General features: G+C 40.5%; 1 protein-coding gene and 1 pseudogene across 1 annotated transcript; both read left to right on the forward strand.

Annotated features, from left to right (window-relative positions):
• The first annotated feature begins 5,989 nt into the window (after positions 1-5,989).
• Positions 5,990-8,047, forward strand: LOC131394450 (testis-specific Y-encoded-like protein 1). The gene has a single exon (XM_058525820.1). It carries the CDS (start codon positions 6,038-6,040, stop codon positions 7,370-7,372), a length of 1,335 nt encoding a protein of 444 aa, XP_058381803.1. The 5' UTR covers positions 5,990-6,037; the 3' UTR covers positions 7,373-8,047.
• A 3,188-nt stretch (positions 8,048-11,235) lies between these two features.
• LOC131394214 (olfactory receptor 7G1-like) lies at positions 11,236-12,262 on the forward strand (annotated as a pseudogene).
• The last annotated feature ends 2,711 nt before the right edge of the window (positions 12,263-14,973 follow it).

Consider the following 14,973-nt stretch of genomic DNA (forward strand, 5'->3'; position numbering starts at 1 on the left):
GACATGAGGACCAGAGAAAGAAATCTGACTCTTCTTCTCTAGGTCTATTGGTACTCAACACTGCATGGAGTCATCCAGAATATATACCTTTCAATGCCTTCACCGTGAGTAGGCTCATCTTCTTTGCTTTGAAAGCTTCTCATTCACTTATTTCTAAGAATGTATCTGAGTTTTTACTTTCTCCTTAGTACATCTCACATCTGATCTTGCTGTGTTTCTTGCTAATCTCTGGTGGAGTCCACATGGGGATCATACTTGCTTAAAATGAATTGTATCACTGATGTCATAGAGCATTAGCTGCACTCAGGGTTCTCATGCAAAACTTTTTAATGTGTCTTTATGAGGAAAGTTATTCTGTGGAGGACTACTTTACTGTGAGAAGGAGATGTTGACTGAAAAACAAGAGAGGAGAAAGGGAAGTTAGCAGAACTAGGTAGATGACATTCCTCATAATCAGGACAATTCACAGAATGGTCTCGATGGTTGTGGGGTTAAAACAGTGGAGGTCTCAAAGGAGAGTCAAAAAAGTTGCGAGAGATCCTTCTGTTCATCATTGGAGGTTGAGGGGGTTTGTTTAATTTCAGCACCACAGCTAGGACACAGCTAATGCCTGGGAATCATGGTCCTCCTAGTGCAGAGCTTCCTGCATTGATGTTCACAGAACACCTGCAGAGTTGGATCACATGGGGCCTTTGCACATATGACTGGTTTCCAAACCTCTCCCAAGACCTACTGACTTTGAATCTCTACAGAGACATGTGAGGAATGAGCCTTTTCAAGAAGCGCTCTGTGAGATTCTGATGAGCTCTGAAGTCTGAGATGCATGACTTTAATGTTAAGAGAATATGGGAGAATATATTTAGAATTTGGAATTCGGGAGGCCTTTCCTCAATTTTACTTTTTATTTTAACATATACTAAGTAGTGCATAAAATCTATCTATAGTTCTGAAAGAATAGTAACACAATAAAAACATACACATCTATCAAGGGGTTAAAAATAGAGAAATGCCATCATTCTAGACTCTACCTGAAGCATTTGCCACTCTCATCACTGTGTCCCCTCAAGTGGCAAACACTACCCTGAATTCTGTACTGATCATTTTCTTGGAAGTTCTTCTTTTTGGGTGATTTCCAAGAGATTTAAAATATTTGATCATTTTTGTCCCATAAAACAGGTAATAGGTTTTAACACCATTGTCTTACCCCCCCCCCTTGTGTATTCCTGTCCAATTTATAACTTGGCCTACTTGCTAACTTATTAAATCTTAGTGTATAAATTTTGTGGCCTGGTTGCTTTCCTCTTTATTGCTCTTTTGAGATTCAATCATGTTGTTGGTTGTAGCAGTAACTAATTCATTTCCAGTACTCTGGACTTTTTACATTATTTATGGTATCTTTTCAAAATAGATGTCCTATCTGATACTGATGGAAATTTTGCTTCTTTGTAACTAGTTTTCTGGTGTTATGATTGGGATGGAAATATTGGGTATAAGAGTATACCTTTCTCTCTGAGGAGTTCCAAAGAGTTTTTCTAAGTCGTTGAACAAATTCACATGTACACTAGAAAATTCGGGTCATCCATATCATCGCCAATATGTTTTTAAGTATACTGATAATCTAATGGGTATAAAGTGATTTCATTAATTGATATGTCTCATTATTATGTGGTTGATAGTTTTTTCAGATATTTATTTTATACTGTTAAATAACTGTTGCTGTTGCTTATATTGAGTTGTTTATGTTTTTCTTATTGCTTCATATAACTTCTTTATATTTTCAGAATGTTATTCTTAATCAGTTATAAGCCCTGAAAGATCCTTTTTAGTTGTGTGTCTGAATTTGGATATTTTCATATAGTTTTTTTTTTTTTTGGATGAACATAAGTGCTTAATTTTATGGTAGTTGAATTTGTCAGTGTTTTTCATAATGGCTTGCACTCAACAGGTCTTGTTTATGAAACCCACAGTTACTTCAGTCTGAAGGATTTACCCTTTTGGCTTTTATATTTGAAACAATATCCACCCTGGTATTTAATTTTGCCTTTGATGTGAGGCAGGAATCCAAATTTATTTTTATGTCCCTGCATGAATTGCCCATTTATGTGTTGGTCTCTTTCTGGCTCTATCTTCTCATCAATAGGTCTTGTATTTTCCTCTGTACCAACATAAGGGGTCTTAATTATTGTAGCACATCAGTTAGCTAACAATAAATTAATTGTGGTAATAATGAAGTCCAAAGCCTGTCAATTGCAGTCACAAGGTACATCATAATACAATTCGACTGCTTCTCTGATAACACACAGTTTACTGTAACAATATTCATAACCAAAGACTGTAATTTCAACAAATTGTCCATAATGTGGGAAAAGCATATCAAATCCAGTACTGTGAAACTGGGAAAAGTTGATAATAATATTCTATATAAGGCATTAAAATGCTTGCTATGTGTTTAGCCTATATTTTTATTGTGGTAACGTATATAACATAAGATTTGTGATTTTCATGGTTTTTAAGTGTGTAATTTTGGAGCAAAATTACATTCACAATGTTGGGCACCCATAGCCTCTTTCTGTTTTCACAACATTTTCATGATTCAAACAGAAAATCTGTGGCTCTTTAGCAATAACACCTCATTCTAATGCCACACAACCAACCCCTGGCAACTTCTAGTCTGCTTTCTGTCCTTATGATTTTTTCTATTCTAGATATTTCATATAAGTAGCATCATAAAATACATGTTCTTTTGTGTCTGGCTTATGTCACTTTGCATAATGTTTTCAAAGTTCATCCATGTTTTAGCATGTTTCAGAACTTCATTCCTTTGTATGACTGAATAATATTCCACCATGTATATACATATACCACATTTTGTTTATTCATTTATTTGATGATAGACACTTGGGTTATTTCCACGTTTTGCCTATTGTGAATAACACTGCTATGAACATTGATGTACAAGTATCTGTTTGTGTCCCTGCTTTGAATTCTTTGGCTCTATACCTAGGAGTGGAATTGCAGGGTCTTATGATAATTCTATGTTTACCTTTTAAAGAACTCCCAAACTGAGTCCAAATTTGAATTTAAAAAGTATATGTCTTCTGACTTTGTTTTTTTTATAAGACTGTTTTGGCTATTTGGGGCCCCCTGAAATTCCATAGGAGCTTGAGGATCAGTTTTTTCATATCTGCACAAAAGGCATTTTCCATTTCTACACAAAAATAATATTGAGAGGGATTGCACTGAATCTCTAGATTTCCTCAGGTAGCATTGACATCTTAAAAACGAAGTTTTTCTACCCATTAACGCGGAATATTGTTTCATTTATTTAGGTCTTCTTCGATTTATTTCAGCCATGCTTTTAGTTTTCAATGTACGTGTCTTGCACCTCCTTAGTTAAATTTATTCCTAGGTGTTTCATTCTTTTAGATACTCTTTTAAAGGAAATAACTTTCTTATATTCCCTTCAGATGTGTAAAAATATAACTGATTTTAGTATGTTGATTATGTACCCTGCAACTTTGCAGAACTCTTTGCTGAGTGGCTTTCTTCTGGATTCTTTAGTGTTTTCTACATATGGCATTGTTTCCCTGTGAATAGAGATAATTTCACTTCTTCCTTTCCAATTTGGATGCCTTTTATTATGTTTCCTGGACTAATAGCTCTGGCTAAACCTTCCAGTACAGTGTCGACCAGCAGTGGTGAAACAGGTTTCCTTGCCTTGCTCCTGATGTTAGAGAGAAAGCTTTCAGTCTTTCACCATTGAATGCGATGTTAGCTGTGGTTCTTTCATTAATATCTTTTATCACAATGAGGAATTATTTAACTGTCCCTAGTTTTCTGAGAGTTTTTCTCATGGATAGCTTTTGGAATTTATGAAATTGCTTTTCTTCATCAATTTAGATAATCATGTGATTTTTTTTCCTTTGTTTTATTAATGTGATGTGTTAATTTAATTGATTTTCTTATGTTGTACCACCCTTGAGTTCTTAGAGAAATAGCATTTGGTTATGGTAAACAATCTTTTAACTGTGGAGTTGGATTCAACTTGTGAATATTTTGCTGAGGATTTTTGCATCTGTATTTATCGGGAGCATTACTTTGTAGATGTTTTTACTTGTGATGTCTTTTGATGGCCTTTTGTCAGGGTAATGGTGGCTTCGTGAGATGATTTAAGAAGTGTTGCCATTTCTTGAAAGTTTTTGGAAAGATTTGGGATTTTCTGCTGTTAATTCTTTTTTAAATGTTTAGCAGAATTCACCAGTGAAACCATGTCATGACGTTCTTTTCCTGTGATTTTTTTGATTACTGATTCCATCTCCTAGCTCATTATTTGTTCAGATTTTCTTTTTCTTCTTGATTCAGTCTTAGTGTGCTGTATGTTTCTAGGAATTTACCCATTTCCTCTAGGTTATGCAATTTGTTGGCCTATAATTCTTCCTAGCAGTCTCTTATCACCCTTTGTGTTCTGTGGTATCGGTTGTAATGTCTCCTCTTTCATTTCTGATTTTATTTATTTGAGTCTTCTTTTTTCCTAGTGTAGCTAAAGGTTAGTCAACGTTGTTTGTCTTTTCAAAAAACCGGCTCTTAGTTCTGTTGACATTTTCTATTGTCTTCTGATCTCTATTTCATTTCTTTCTCTTACTATTTTTATATTTATATGCTCTTTAGTTGTGAAGGACAGCTTTGCCGAGTAGTGTGTTCCCGGTTGGCAGTACTTTTGCTTTCAATGTTTTATATACATAACGCCACTCTCTCCTGGCCTGCAAGGTTATGCTGAGAAGTCTGCTGATTACCCTTCGGGGTTTGCATTATATTGGACAAACTTCTTTTCTCTTGTAACACCTCCAGTGATGAGGAACTTGGACAGAGTGTTGTGATGGCCAGGATTGGCAGTATGGGTGCACTCTGCTGTGGGTGCTGGCTGCAGTCTCTTGCATGGTGGCATAGGTCAGCTGTGGACACATGCACGGTGGTGAGGGTCAGGGCCCTTGGCAGGGGTCAGGTGTGGGTATGTGCATAGTAGTAGAGGCCAGCGATGGAGGTGGAGGCTCTGCCCGTGAATTCACAGCTGTGGTATCTGGGGCTAGTGGTATGCTTTTGTGCCACTACAGGAATAGCCATAGGCGTGCATGGGGGTGGGGGCCAGTGAGAGGAAATCAGCTAGCTGCATGCATGTATGCAGCTGTGGGGGCTGGGGCCAGCTGCAAGTGTGTGCTCAGTGGCCATGCTGGATTCCAGGATCATGTTACCACGGCAGTGGGGATGGGATGGGACTCAAGCTGTCAAGAGGCTTTGAAGGCCAATTCCTGCAGGACACCTGGTGACAAAAGCTATGGGGAGTCTGTAGCAGCTGAGATGACTGGTGGTTTCCTCAGGAGTGAAAATTTCTGTCTTTGGAGCAAGTTACTGGGGTCTGCAATAGTAAACACTGGATAAACAAAATATCCTATATGCCTAAAATGGAATATTATTTAGCCTTAAAAAGGAAGGACATTTTGACACATTCTACAACATGGATCAAGATCAAGGACATCACGCGAAGTGAAAAAGCTAGTTTTTCAGAGACAAATACTGAAAGATTTCATTTACAAGAGGTACCTAGACTAGACAAATTGATGAAGTTAAAAATGGAATGGTGATTACCAGCGGCCTGGAGAGACAGGGGATTTGCGCCTGTTGAAAGGACATGGAGTTTTATTTTTGCCAGATAAAATATCTCTGGATTGCTGGTGATTGGTTGCACAGCACTGAGAAGTACTTAACATTAACGATCTATATATTTAAAAACGGTTACCATGGACCCGCTTAAATCCCCACAAGTCAAACTATGACTACACAGTCGGTTGACAGGCACGTCGGAGACAAATACGGGAACAGCGAATTCTCGCGTTACATTGAGATCTACAGCGCTGACGTCACCCTCACGAAGACGCTCGCGAGACTAGAGAGTGAGTGGTGCCAGCGGCCGGTTTGCGCGAAGCGCGGCTTCTGTGAGGAAAGCAGCCGTTAACGTACTGTTGGTCTGACTACTGCCGAGATGAGCGGCCAGGATGGCGTCGAGAGGAAGCGTCTCGCCCAAACCCGCAGCCTCACGGCTCCCCACCGTGCCTCAGGAGACGCGGACCCGCACCTGTGCCCCAAGCTCGGTGAGGAAACCGAGGCGTCACTAGTGACGGCGGAGACGGGTGAGCAGAGCTTGGAGGCCGCCGCCCTCCCACCGCCCCGGCTTCCAGAGGAGGGGGGAGCGCCCCAGGACCCCGCGGGCTGTGGCCGTGCTCCCCAGATCCGAGGCGGTGGGGATCGCAGTTGCGTAGCGACCAAAGCGGGGCAAGAAGAGACTGCACCTCCCACGGACGGCCTGGAAGCGGCGTCTGCGTCCGTGGCGACGGACAGCAGCCTGGAAAATGGCTGTCAGCGTGCAGAGCCGCGCGGCCTCGGCGACGAGAAGGCCCTAGAAGCCTGTGGCGCAGAGAGGTCCGGGTCTGAGGTGATGGCGGAGGCGAGGGCCGAGGAAGCGAAGACCGAAAAGTGCCCCGTCTTCTCGGGAGCAGGGGATGAGGAGGTGGTGCAGAAGGAAGGAGCGAAGGAGGAGAAAGGAGCGAAGGAGGAGGACGGAGGGAGGCAGGCGATGGAGGTGGAGGAGAGGCCAGTAGGTGGAGAAACAGAAATGGTGGAGGGACATAGAGCGGTGGAGGAGGTGCGGGAGGAGGCAGGGCCCCAGCCCCTGGGCGTGGATCTCCGCATGAACGCGCTGGGGGCCATCCAGCTGGAACTGGGCGCAGTGAAGGCTCGGGCTGACAGGGCCTTTCAGCAGCTGGAGCAAAGATTTGGACGGATGCGTCGACACTACGTGGCGCGGAGGGACTACATCATTCAGAATATCCCGGGCTTCTGGTTCACTGCCTTTCGGAACCACCCCGAGTTGTCCCCCCTGATTAGGGGCCAGGATGCAGCGATGTTAAGATACCTAACCAATTTGGAGGTGAAGGAGCTCAGACCCCCTGGAACTGGGTGGGAGTTCAAGTTCTTCTTTCGAAGAAACCCCTACTTCCTAAACAAGGTGATTGTCAAGGAATGTGAGGTCAGACCGTCTGGCGGGGTGGTGTCTCTTTCCACTCCAATCATATGGCACCAGGGCCGTGAACCCCCGTGCTTCTATGGCAGGAACCCAGATATCGTCTGCAGTTTCTTCACCTGGTTTTCAGACCACAGCCTTCCAGAGTCTGACAGGATTGCTGAGATTATCAAAGAGGACCTGTGGCCAAATCCACTGCAATACTACCTGTTGGTTGAAGGCGCCCGTAGAGCCAGACATCGCCCAATAAGGGAGCCAGTGGAGATGCCCAGGCCATTTGGGTTCCAGTCTGGTTAAACTTTGCCCTTGGGAATACTCTTGCAGAAGGTCCCCTACCACCTCTTGCTGGACCTGTGCTTTGACAACAGAAATGGGGTTGCCTTCTACTTTTTTTTTTTCCCTGACATTTCTGCAGATTTTTTCCTCTGGACATTCAGTTCCTTCAATCTCAAGGTTGGACTTGCATAGCCATGCTCTTCAACTTCCACGTAGCCTTCTTGCTGTTCTCTATTACTGTCACATACTGCATGGCCGTGACTCACACCACTCCTAAGCCAACCAAATGATACTGCAGATTTCACGCCTTTGTCTGCACTGCTTGGACCCTGTTTGTTCTCAGGGAGTCTGGTTTGGCTCTGACTGCGTGGAATTCCAGCTTTGTCTAGGAGCCCATTCTACCCACTTTGCTGTGCAGTGAAGGCATATAGCCTCTGGACAGTTGTGTGGCATTAATGATACCAAAGGAGAGCAGCAGTGGGTCACATGGTCTTTGTGATTTATGTGACTCTGTTGCTCCTCTTGCACCTGTGGTGACCTCCTGTTGTTGCCTACTACTAACTATGCCCACCCCTCTTGGCTGCTACCTACTGGAGGAACATTTTCCAGACCACTGTCAACCCCACTGTCTGGTTTCTGGTAAACAAGCATTTCCAGAACTGGTGGTGGACCCAGGGTTCCTGCTAGCACACAAAAGACATCTCTGTTCCTTACCCCCCTCTTCCCTCCACCCCCATCATCCAGGAACCCCTCTAACTGTTAGGCAAGTGGTTGATGTGAGAAATTAGACCTTTTCTTTGTGGCAAGAGTAAGGATGGTGTCCATTCCAAGTACCAGGCTTCTCAGCCTCAGCTAGTGAATTGACACAAAACCTAGATACCTCTTTGTGCCTCCTTTCCTCAGCCTGAACATGATTAAATGCCAGGGTGTCGGTACACTTTCCCTCTGTCTCTCTCTCCTGTCTGTTAAAAAAAAGTGATAGCTCAGCAACATCTGCCTAAGCAGAGATTTTAGTTTGATTTAGCTCTCTTCGTTATTTCCAGGTACAGGAAAATGTACTGCCAGAGCTTTTATTTCCATCTGTTCTCTTCCCCACCCTCTCTTCCACCCACTTTAGTAACACCTAGAGGATTTAAAGGGAGGCAGATCTAGATGGAATGAAAAGTGATATCTAGTTCCTAATGGATGGAAGAACTAAAGAGATTGTTACGGGTGCCCTAAGCCAGGGAAACCAAACTAAAGACCACAGGCAAAAATGAGCCAGGTAAAAATGGGGCCTAAAATGAAGAGTGGCTGACAGAAAGCCTTCAAGGAAAAGGTTCTTTCTGTGCCTGTGGTAATGGGAGGAGAAATCCTTTAACTCAGGATTTCTGTTGGAGAGTCGAAGGGTGTTGGAGTGTTAAATACGTTGCCTCTGGGAAGAGTTCTTTAAAGAAACACAAACAATGCAAGTTTGGGTGCTTTCTCTTGTGTTTTCTTTTGATTTAATTTATGCAGAAGATTAATGTGAGCCCTTTATTTCACAAGTATTTAGTCAAATCCTGTTCTTTTCTCTGTTTCTGCTTACTGGGGAAATTGAGCTGTACAGGCTTTCTTTTGCGTTTAATTGGGAGCAGTTGGAAAAATAGCAAGCTTACTTTCCTGTATGATATAAAGACTGAAATGAATATTCATAATGGTTTTCAAGTTGTTTCTGTTAACTATGTCCTGAGGGATATAATTTGAATAACTTGGTCTTTTCAGATTCTGAAGACTGTGGAAGTTGTTATCTTCATAGGAAAATAACCCTCAAAAAATGTTTAGCTTTAATGTCTTACTTGATAATTTGCTCCGGTAACAACTTAGTAATCGATGTGTCTCTTCCTAAATAGCATTCGTGCACGTGAGATGGCTCTGTCAAACTGAAAGTATAACATTTGCCTATTTGTCTTTCCCTTATATGCATATAATAAAATAAAAACATGTTACTCTGCTAAAAAAAATGATTATGATGGTAAATTTTGTGTTAATGTTTCAATCCACAGTCACATAAAGTGCAGAAAACTGTACATTGAAAACTTTTGTGATGCAATTAGACAAGAGGATTGTGAAACCCTAAATGGAAGTAACCGATGTGTCTGTATCGATCAAAGACAGAATTGTCATGGAGAATAGATTAGTATCTGTTGTGTAAAATATACACAGCGAAGATGAAGGCTCAAGAAACATTTAATGACTCTAGAGTGCATTTTTACAATAACTTAGCCATATTTTTAGATATTTATATAATATACAGTATATATATCTGTGTGTGTGCGTATGTATAGTGTGTGTATGTATAGTGTGTGTGTGCGTCGGTATATATCACACACGCACTATATTTTAGCACATCAAATGGAATCAGAATTCCTAATGTGTTGATTAGATAGCAGGGTCTCTGTTCACAACTAAGAAAACAAGACTGGAATCCAATTAGAAAAGGATGGGGTGTCCACATTTGCCAGGCATTTGAAATGCAGATGAATGGACACTGATGGAGAAAAGTAGATGGTGTACAGCTGGTCTCACAGGGTCAGGGAAGCAGCCATCCTTAATTCCTCCCTTCTAGAGCCTTTGTCTTTAATGATTGACACTTTCCTAGGATCTCAATGACAATAAAATTGCTTGGCCAATGAGGAGCTTTGGAAGTTGAACCTCTAGTGATAGAGAGGCTGCAACCTGCTTGTGACCGTCTGGTTCAACAATCTTTCCCATGAAAAGAAGCAGCTCACCTGCGCCTCCTCCCGTAGATGATCCCTCTTGCCCAGGAGCCTAGGACTCATTCATCCCTCTGCCCTTCCTGAGGACAGATCTCCCGGATGGTACACTCAGAGGAGATGTCAAGCATCATTCCACTGCGATGCCAGTCAGGTAACCGAACATCCCTTAGTGGATGTTTGCAGATGAAGGCAGGTGTTGTACTAAAGGTATTCATCCAGGGGAAGCTGTGAAGTGAATACAGCATCAGATGATTAGAACTAAGTCCCCTTTGGTCCTTCTGCCTAACTCTCTGTCATCTTCTTCACAAGTTTCCTTGCACTTTGCACCAGTACTCAAGCACTTCTCATTTGCTAATCTCCTACTCACTCTACTATGACCAGGACCATTTTCCTCCTGAGTAGAAATCTGCTTTTTCTGAAAAATGATGACTATTATAAATTTCGCTGACATTTACTTGCAGTCTTAAGGTGGTGGAAGGCAAGAAGTTTGGTAAAGTCTGCTTTGTCTTCCCATTCCTGGTTCTTGATATACCTATGTGTTATCTTAGTTGCCTGCCTCTGAAGCCCCTGGGGACTCGGACAGAAACTTCAGTTGCCTCCCCAGTCTGATTCTCTGCATAAAATTGCTAAGTGTTTTAAATAATCAAATTTTAAAAATGACCATCTCTGGTGCCGGCCCGGTGGCTTAAAGTTAAGTGCGCGTGCTCCGCTACTGGTGGCCCTGGTTCGGATCCCGGGCGCGCACCGACGCACCGCTTCTCCGGCCATGCTGAGGCTGAGTCCCATATACAACAACTAGAAGGATGTGCAACTATGACATATAATTATCTATGGGGCTTTGGGGAAAAAAAGGAGGAGGATTGGCAATAGACGTTAGCTCAGGGCTGGTCTTCCGCAGCAAAAAGAGGAGGATTAGCACGGATGTTAGCTCAGGGCTGATCTTCCTCACACACACACAAAAAAAATTTAAAACGATGACCACCCCTGATGCTTGCAAGAATTAACAGTGCACAGCACTCTGCTCTATCAGCTTCAGGTTTCTTTTTAGTTTTTAAATAACAGAATAATATGCATACAGAAGGCACCTATTTCTTATTCCTCTCTATTAGCCTCCATTCTGTCCCAAGATAGTGTTCACCTCTCATGATGCTCCTCTGCTGGACTAGAAAACTGACTTTTGATTGTGTTGTCAGCCTATCTTTCCCAAGAGATTCATCAACAACATGGAACCTAGAAACAACAGATGTTTCAGAATTCCTTCTTGTGGATGTGACAGAAGATCCAGAACTGCAGCCTCTCCGCTTCATTCTGTTCCTGTCCGTATACACAGTCACCATCCTGGGAAACCTACTCACCATCCTGACTGTCATTTCTGACTCCCACTTGCACACCCCCATGTACTCCTTTCTCTCGAATCTGTCCTTTACTGACATCTGTTTAAGCGCAACCACAATCCCCAAAACGTTGAGGAATATCAAGCACAGAATCCCAGCATCACTTATTCAGGCTGCCTTACACAGATTTACTTATCCCTGGTTTTTGCCAGTTGGAAAGTTTTCTTCTTGCAGCAATGGCCTATGATCGCTCTGTGGCGACTTCTCACCCACTGAGGTACACGGTCATTATGAGTTCCCACTTCTGTAGACTTCTGATTCTCTTCTCCCTGTTCATTAGCATTGTGGATGCCCTCCTCCACAGTCTGATGGTGTTGCAGCTGACCTTCTGCACAAACCTGGAAATAACCGTCTTCTTCTGTGCAGTTGTTCAGCTCATCAGACTTCCGTGTTCTGATACCCTCTTCAATAACTTCCTGATGTATTTTGCAACTAGTGTATTGGGTGGTATTCCTGTGTGTGGAATCATTTTCTATTATACAAAAATAGTCGTCTCTGTTTTGCAAATGGCATCAGCAGATGGAAACTATAAAGCCTTTTTCACCTGTGGGTCTCACTTCGCAGTTGTGTCCTTATTGTATGGGACATGTTTTGGGGTGTACATTAGTTCTCCTCTTACTAACTCTTCCAAAAATACTGCTGTGACTTCGGTAATGTACACTGTCATCCCTCAAATACTGAACCCCTTCATCCATAGCCTGAGGAACAGAGACATGAAAAGAGCCTTGAGAAAACTGATGGATAAGATACCAATTGTTTTTCAGAAGGGTGTTGTTTAAGTTACACGTTTTTGTATTTTGCCGTTGTCCTTCTCTTATTAATTTTTAACTTCATAATATTGTCATCAGAAATGACAATGGATATTGTTTCAATCTTTTTAAATTTACTGAGACTTGCTCTGTTGCCTAACATATGATCTATCCTGGGGACCTTGCCATGTGCACTAGAGAAGAAGGTGTCTTCAGTTGTTCTTAAATGGAGTCTTTTTATATGTGTGCTAGGTTTTGTTCATGCCATTTTTCAACTTCTCTTTTTTTGATCGATCCAGAAGCATTATCCATTGTTGAAAGTTCTCTAATGATGTTTCTAAGTATTATTGTAGATATATGTATTTCTCATTTCACTTCTGTCATGTTTGCTTCATGTATTTTGAGGTTCTGTTCTTTGGTGTATATATGTTTATAATTGTTATATTGTTTATTGGCTTTTTTATCTCTACTGCTATCTATCTATCATCCTTTGTCTATTTCAGCCGTTTTTATTTAAAATCTATTTTTTTCTGATATTAGTTCTGTTTTGATAACCATTTGCCTGGAGTATATTTTCTATCTTCTCAGTTACAATCTATTTGTGTTTTTGAATCTATAGTGAGTCTCTCATAATTAGCTTATATTCCCAACATTTTTTTTACATCTCTCTTCCAATTTCTGAGTTTTCATTGGAGAGGTTAATCCGCTCACCTTTAAAGTACTTCCTGATAAGGAGATACTTAATTCTTCCTCTTAAAAATTTATTTTCTGTATGTCTAATATCTTTCCTTTTGTTCTTCATTTCCTCCATTACTGTGGTATATTTTGTCTAGCTGATTTTTATGTGAACATTTTGGGTTTTGTTTTTATTGCCTTTTTTGAATATACCGAGATGATTGTCTTTGTGGTTACCATGGGCATTAAATTTAAGAATCTAGGTTGAATTCATACCACTTTTATTTCAATAGCATACAAAACCTCTGCTTTTATATGGATCTGTCCTTTCTCCTTCATGTTGTTACTCTCACAAATATAACCTTTATATTGTTACCAAAAGCATAGATTTAAAAAATTTTACATTTGTTTTTTAAATCCAATAGGAAATAAAAAGTGGAGTTGTAAACCAAAAATAAAACACTGGCTTTTTTTTATTTGCCTACAAATCTATCTTTACCAGAAATCTTTATTTTTTCGTACAACAGTGAATTACTGTCTAGTGTCTCTTTATTTCAACCTGAAGGAATCACTTAGATCTTTTCATAGAGCACACTTAGTTGTAATGAACTCCTTCAGCTTTGTTTATCTGGGAATGTTTTATTTCTCCCTTGTTTTTGGAAGGAAAATTGGTTAGATATAAAATTTTTGGTTGACAGCTTTTTCTTTTAGCACTTTTAATATGTCATTCCACTATCCTCTGGCCTCCGTGGTTCTGATGAGGAATTGGCTGTTAATCTTATTGAGGATCTCTTGTATGTGGAGAGTTGATTTTCTCTTACATTCTTGTACATGATGAACTCCTTTCAAGATTCTCTCTTTCCTTTTGGTTTTGTCGGTTTGATGATAATGTGTCTTATTGTTACTATCTTTGAGTTATATTCCTTGGAATTCACAGAACTTCTTAATTTGTAGGTTCATGTCTTGCGCCATATTTGGAAAATTTTAGACCATTTTTCCTTCCAATACTCTTTCCAATTCTTTCTCTTTCTTTTCTCTTTCTCGGGCTCCCATAGTACATTTTTTTCACTTGATCACGTCCTGTAGTTCCCTTAGAGTCTGCTCACTTTTCTTCATTATTTTTTCTTTCTGCTCCTTAGACTCAATATTATTATGTAGTGGCTCTGTATATCAGAATCTCCCAAAAGGTGTGCTTTAAAAGAAAAAGAAAATTGAAGTTGGTAGTAGTTTATATGTTTCGTGACTTAAGTTGTTTCTATATCTTGGCTATTTTGAATAATACTGAAATGAGCATGCAAGAGCAGATATCACTTGAAGATACTGATGTCATTTCTTTTGCAGATATACACAGAAGTGGGATTGTGGGGTGATATGGTAGTTCTATTTTTAATTTTTTATTGAGGTATAATTGACCTATAATATTATATTAGTGTCAGGCGTAAAACAAAATGATTTGATATTTGTATATATTGTGAAATGATCACCACAATAAGTCTAGGTAGCATCTGTTACCATACATGATTATAAGTATTTCTCTTGTGATGAGAACCTTAAGATTTACTCTTTTAACAACTTGTAAATATACAATACAGTATTATTAACTGTAGTCACCATATTGTACATTGTATCCCAATAACATTTATCATATAACTGGAAGTTTGTACCTTTTGACTCCCTTCACCCATTTCACCCACCCCCACTTCCCACCTCTGACAACAACCAATCTGTTCTTTGTATCTATGAGCTCAGGTTTTTGTTTTGCTTTATTTTAGATTCCACATATAAGTGAGATCATATTATATTTGTTTTTCTCTATCTGACTTATTTCACTTTGCTTAGTGCCCTCAAGTTCCATCCGTGTTGTTGTAAATGGCAGGATTTCCTTCTTTTTATGGCTGAATACTATTCCATTGTGTATATTTACACCACATTTTCTTTCTCCATTCATCCATTGATGGACTCTTGGGTTGTTTCCATATCTTGGCTATTGTACATAGTGCTGCAATAAACATGGGAGTACAAACATCTCTTTGAGATAATGATTTCATGTCCTCAGATATGTTCCC

This window comes from Diceros bicornis, chromosome 30 (assembly GCF_020826845.1).
Source record: "Diceros bicornis minor isolate mBicDic1 chromosome 30, mDicBic1.mat.cur, whole genome shotgun sequence".
Lineage (NCBI taxonomy): Eukaryota > Metazoa > Chordata > Mammalia > Perissodactyla > Rhinocerotidae > Diceros > Diceros bicornis.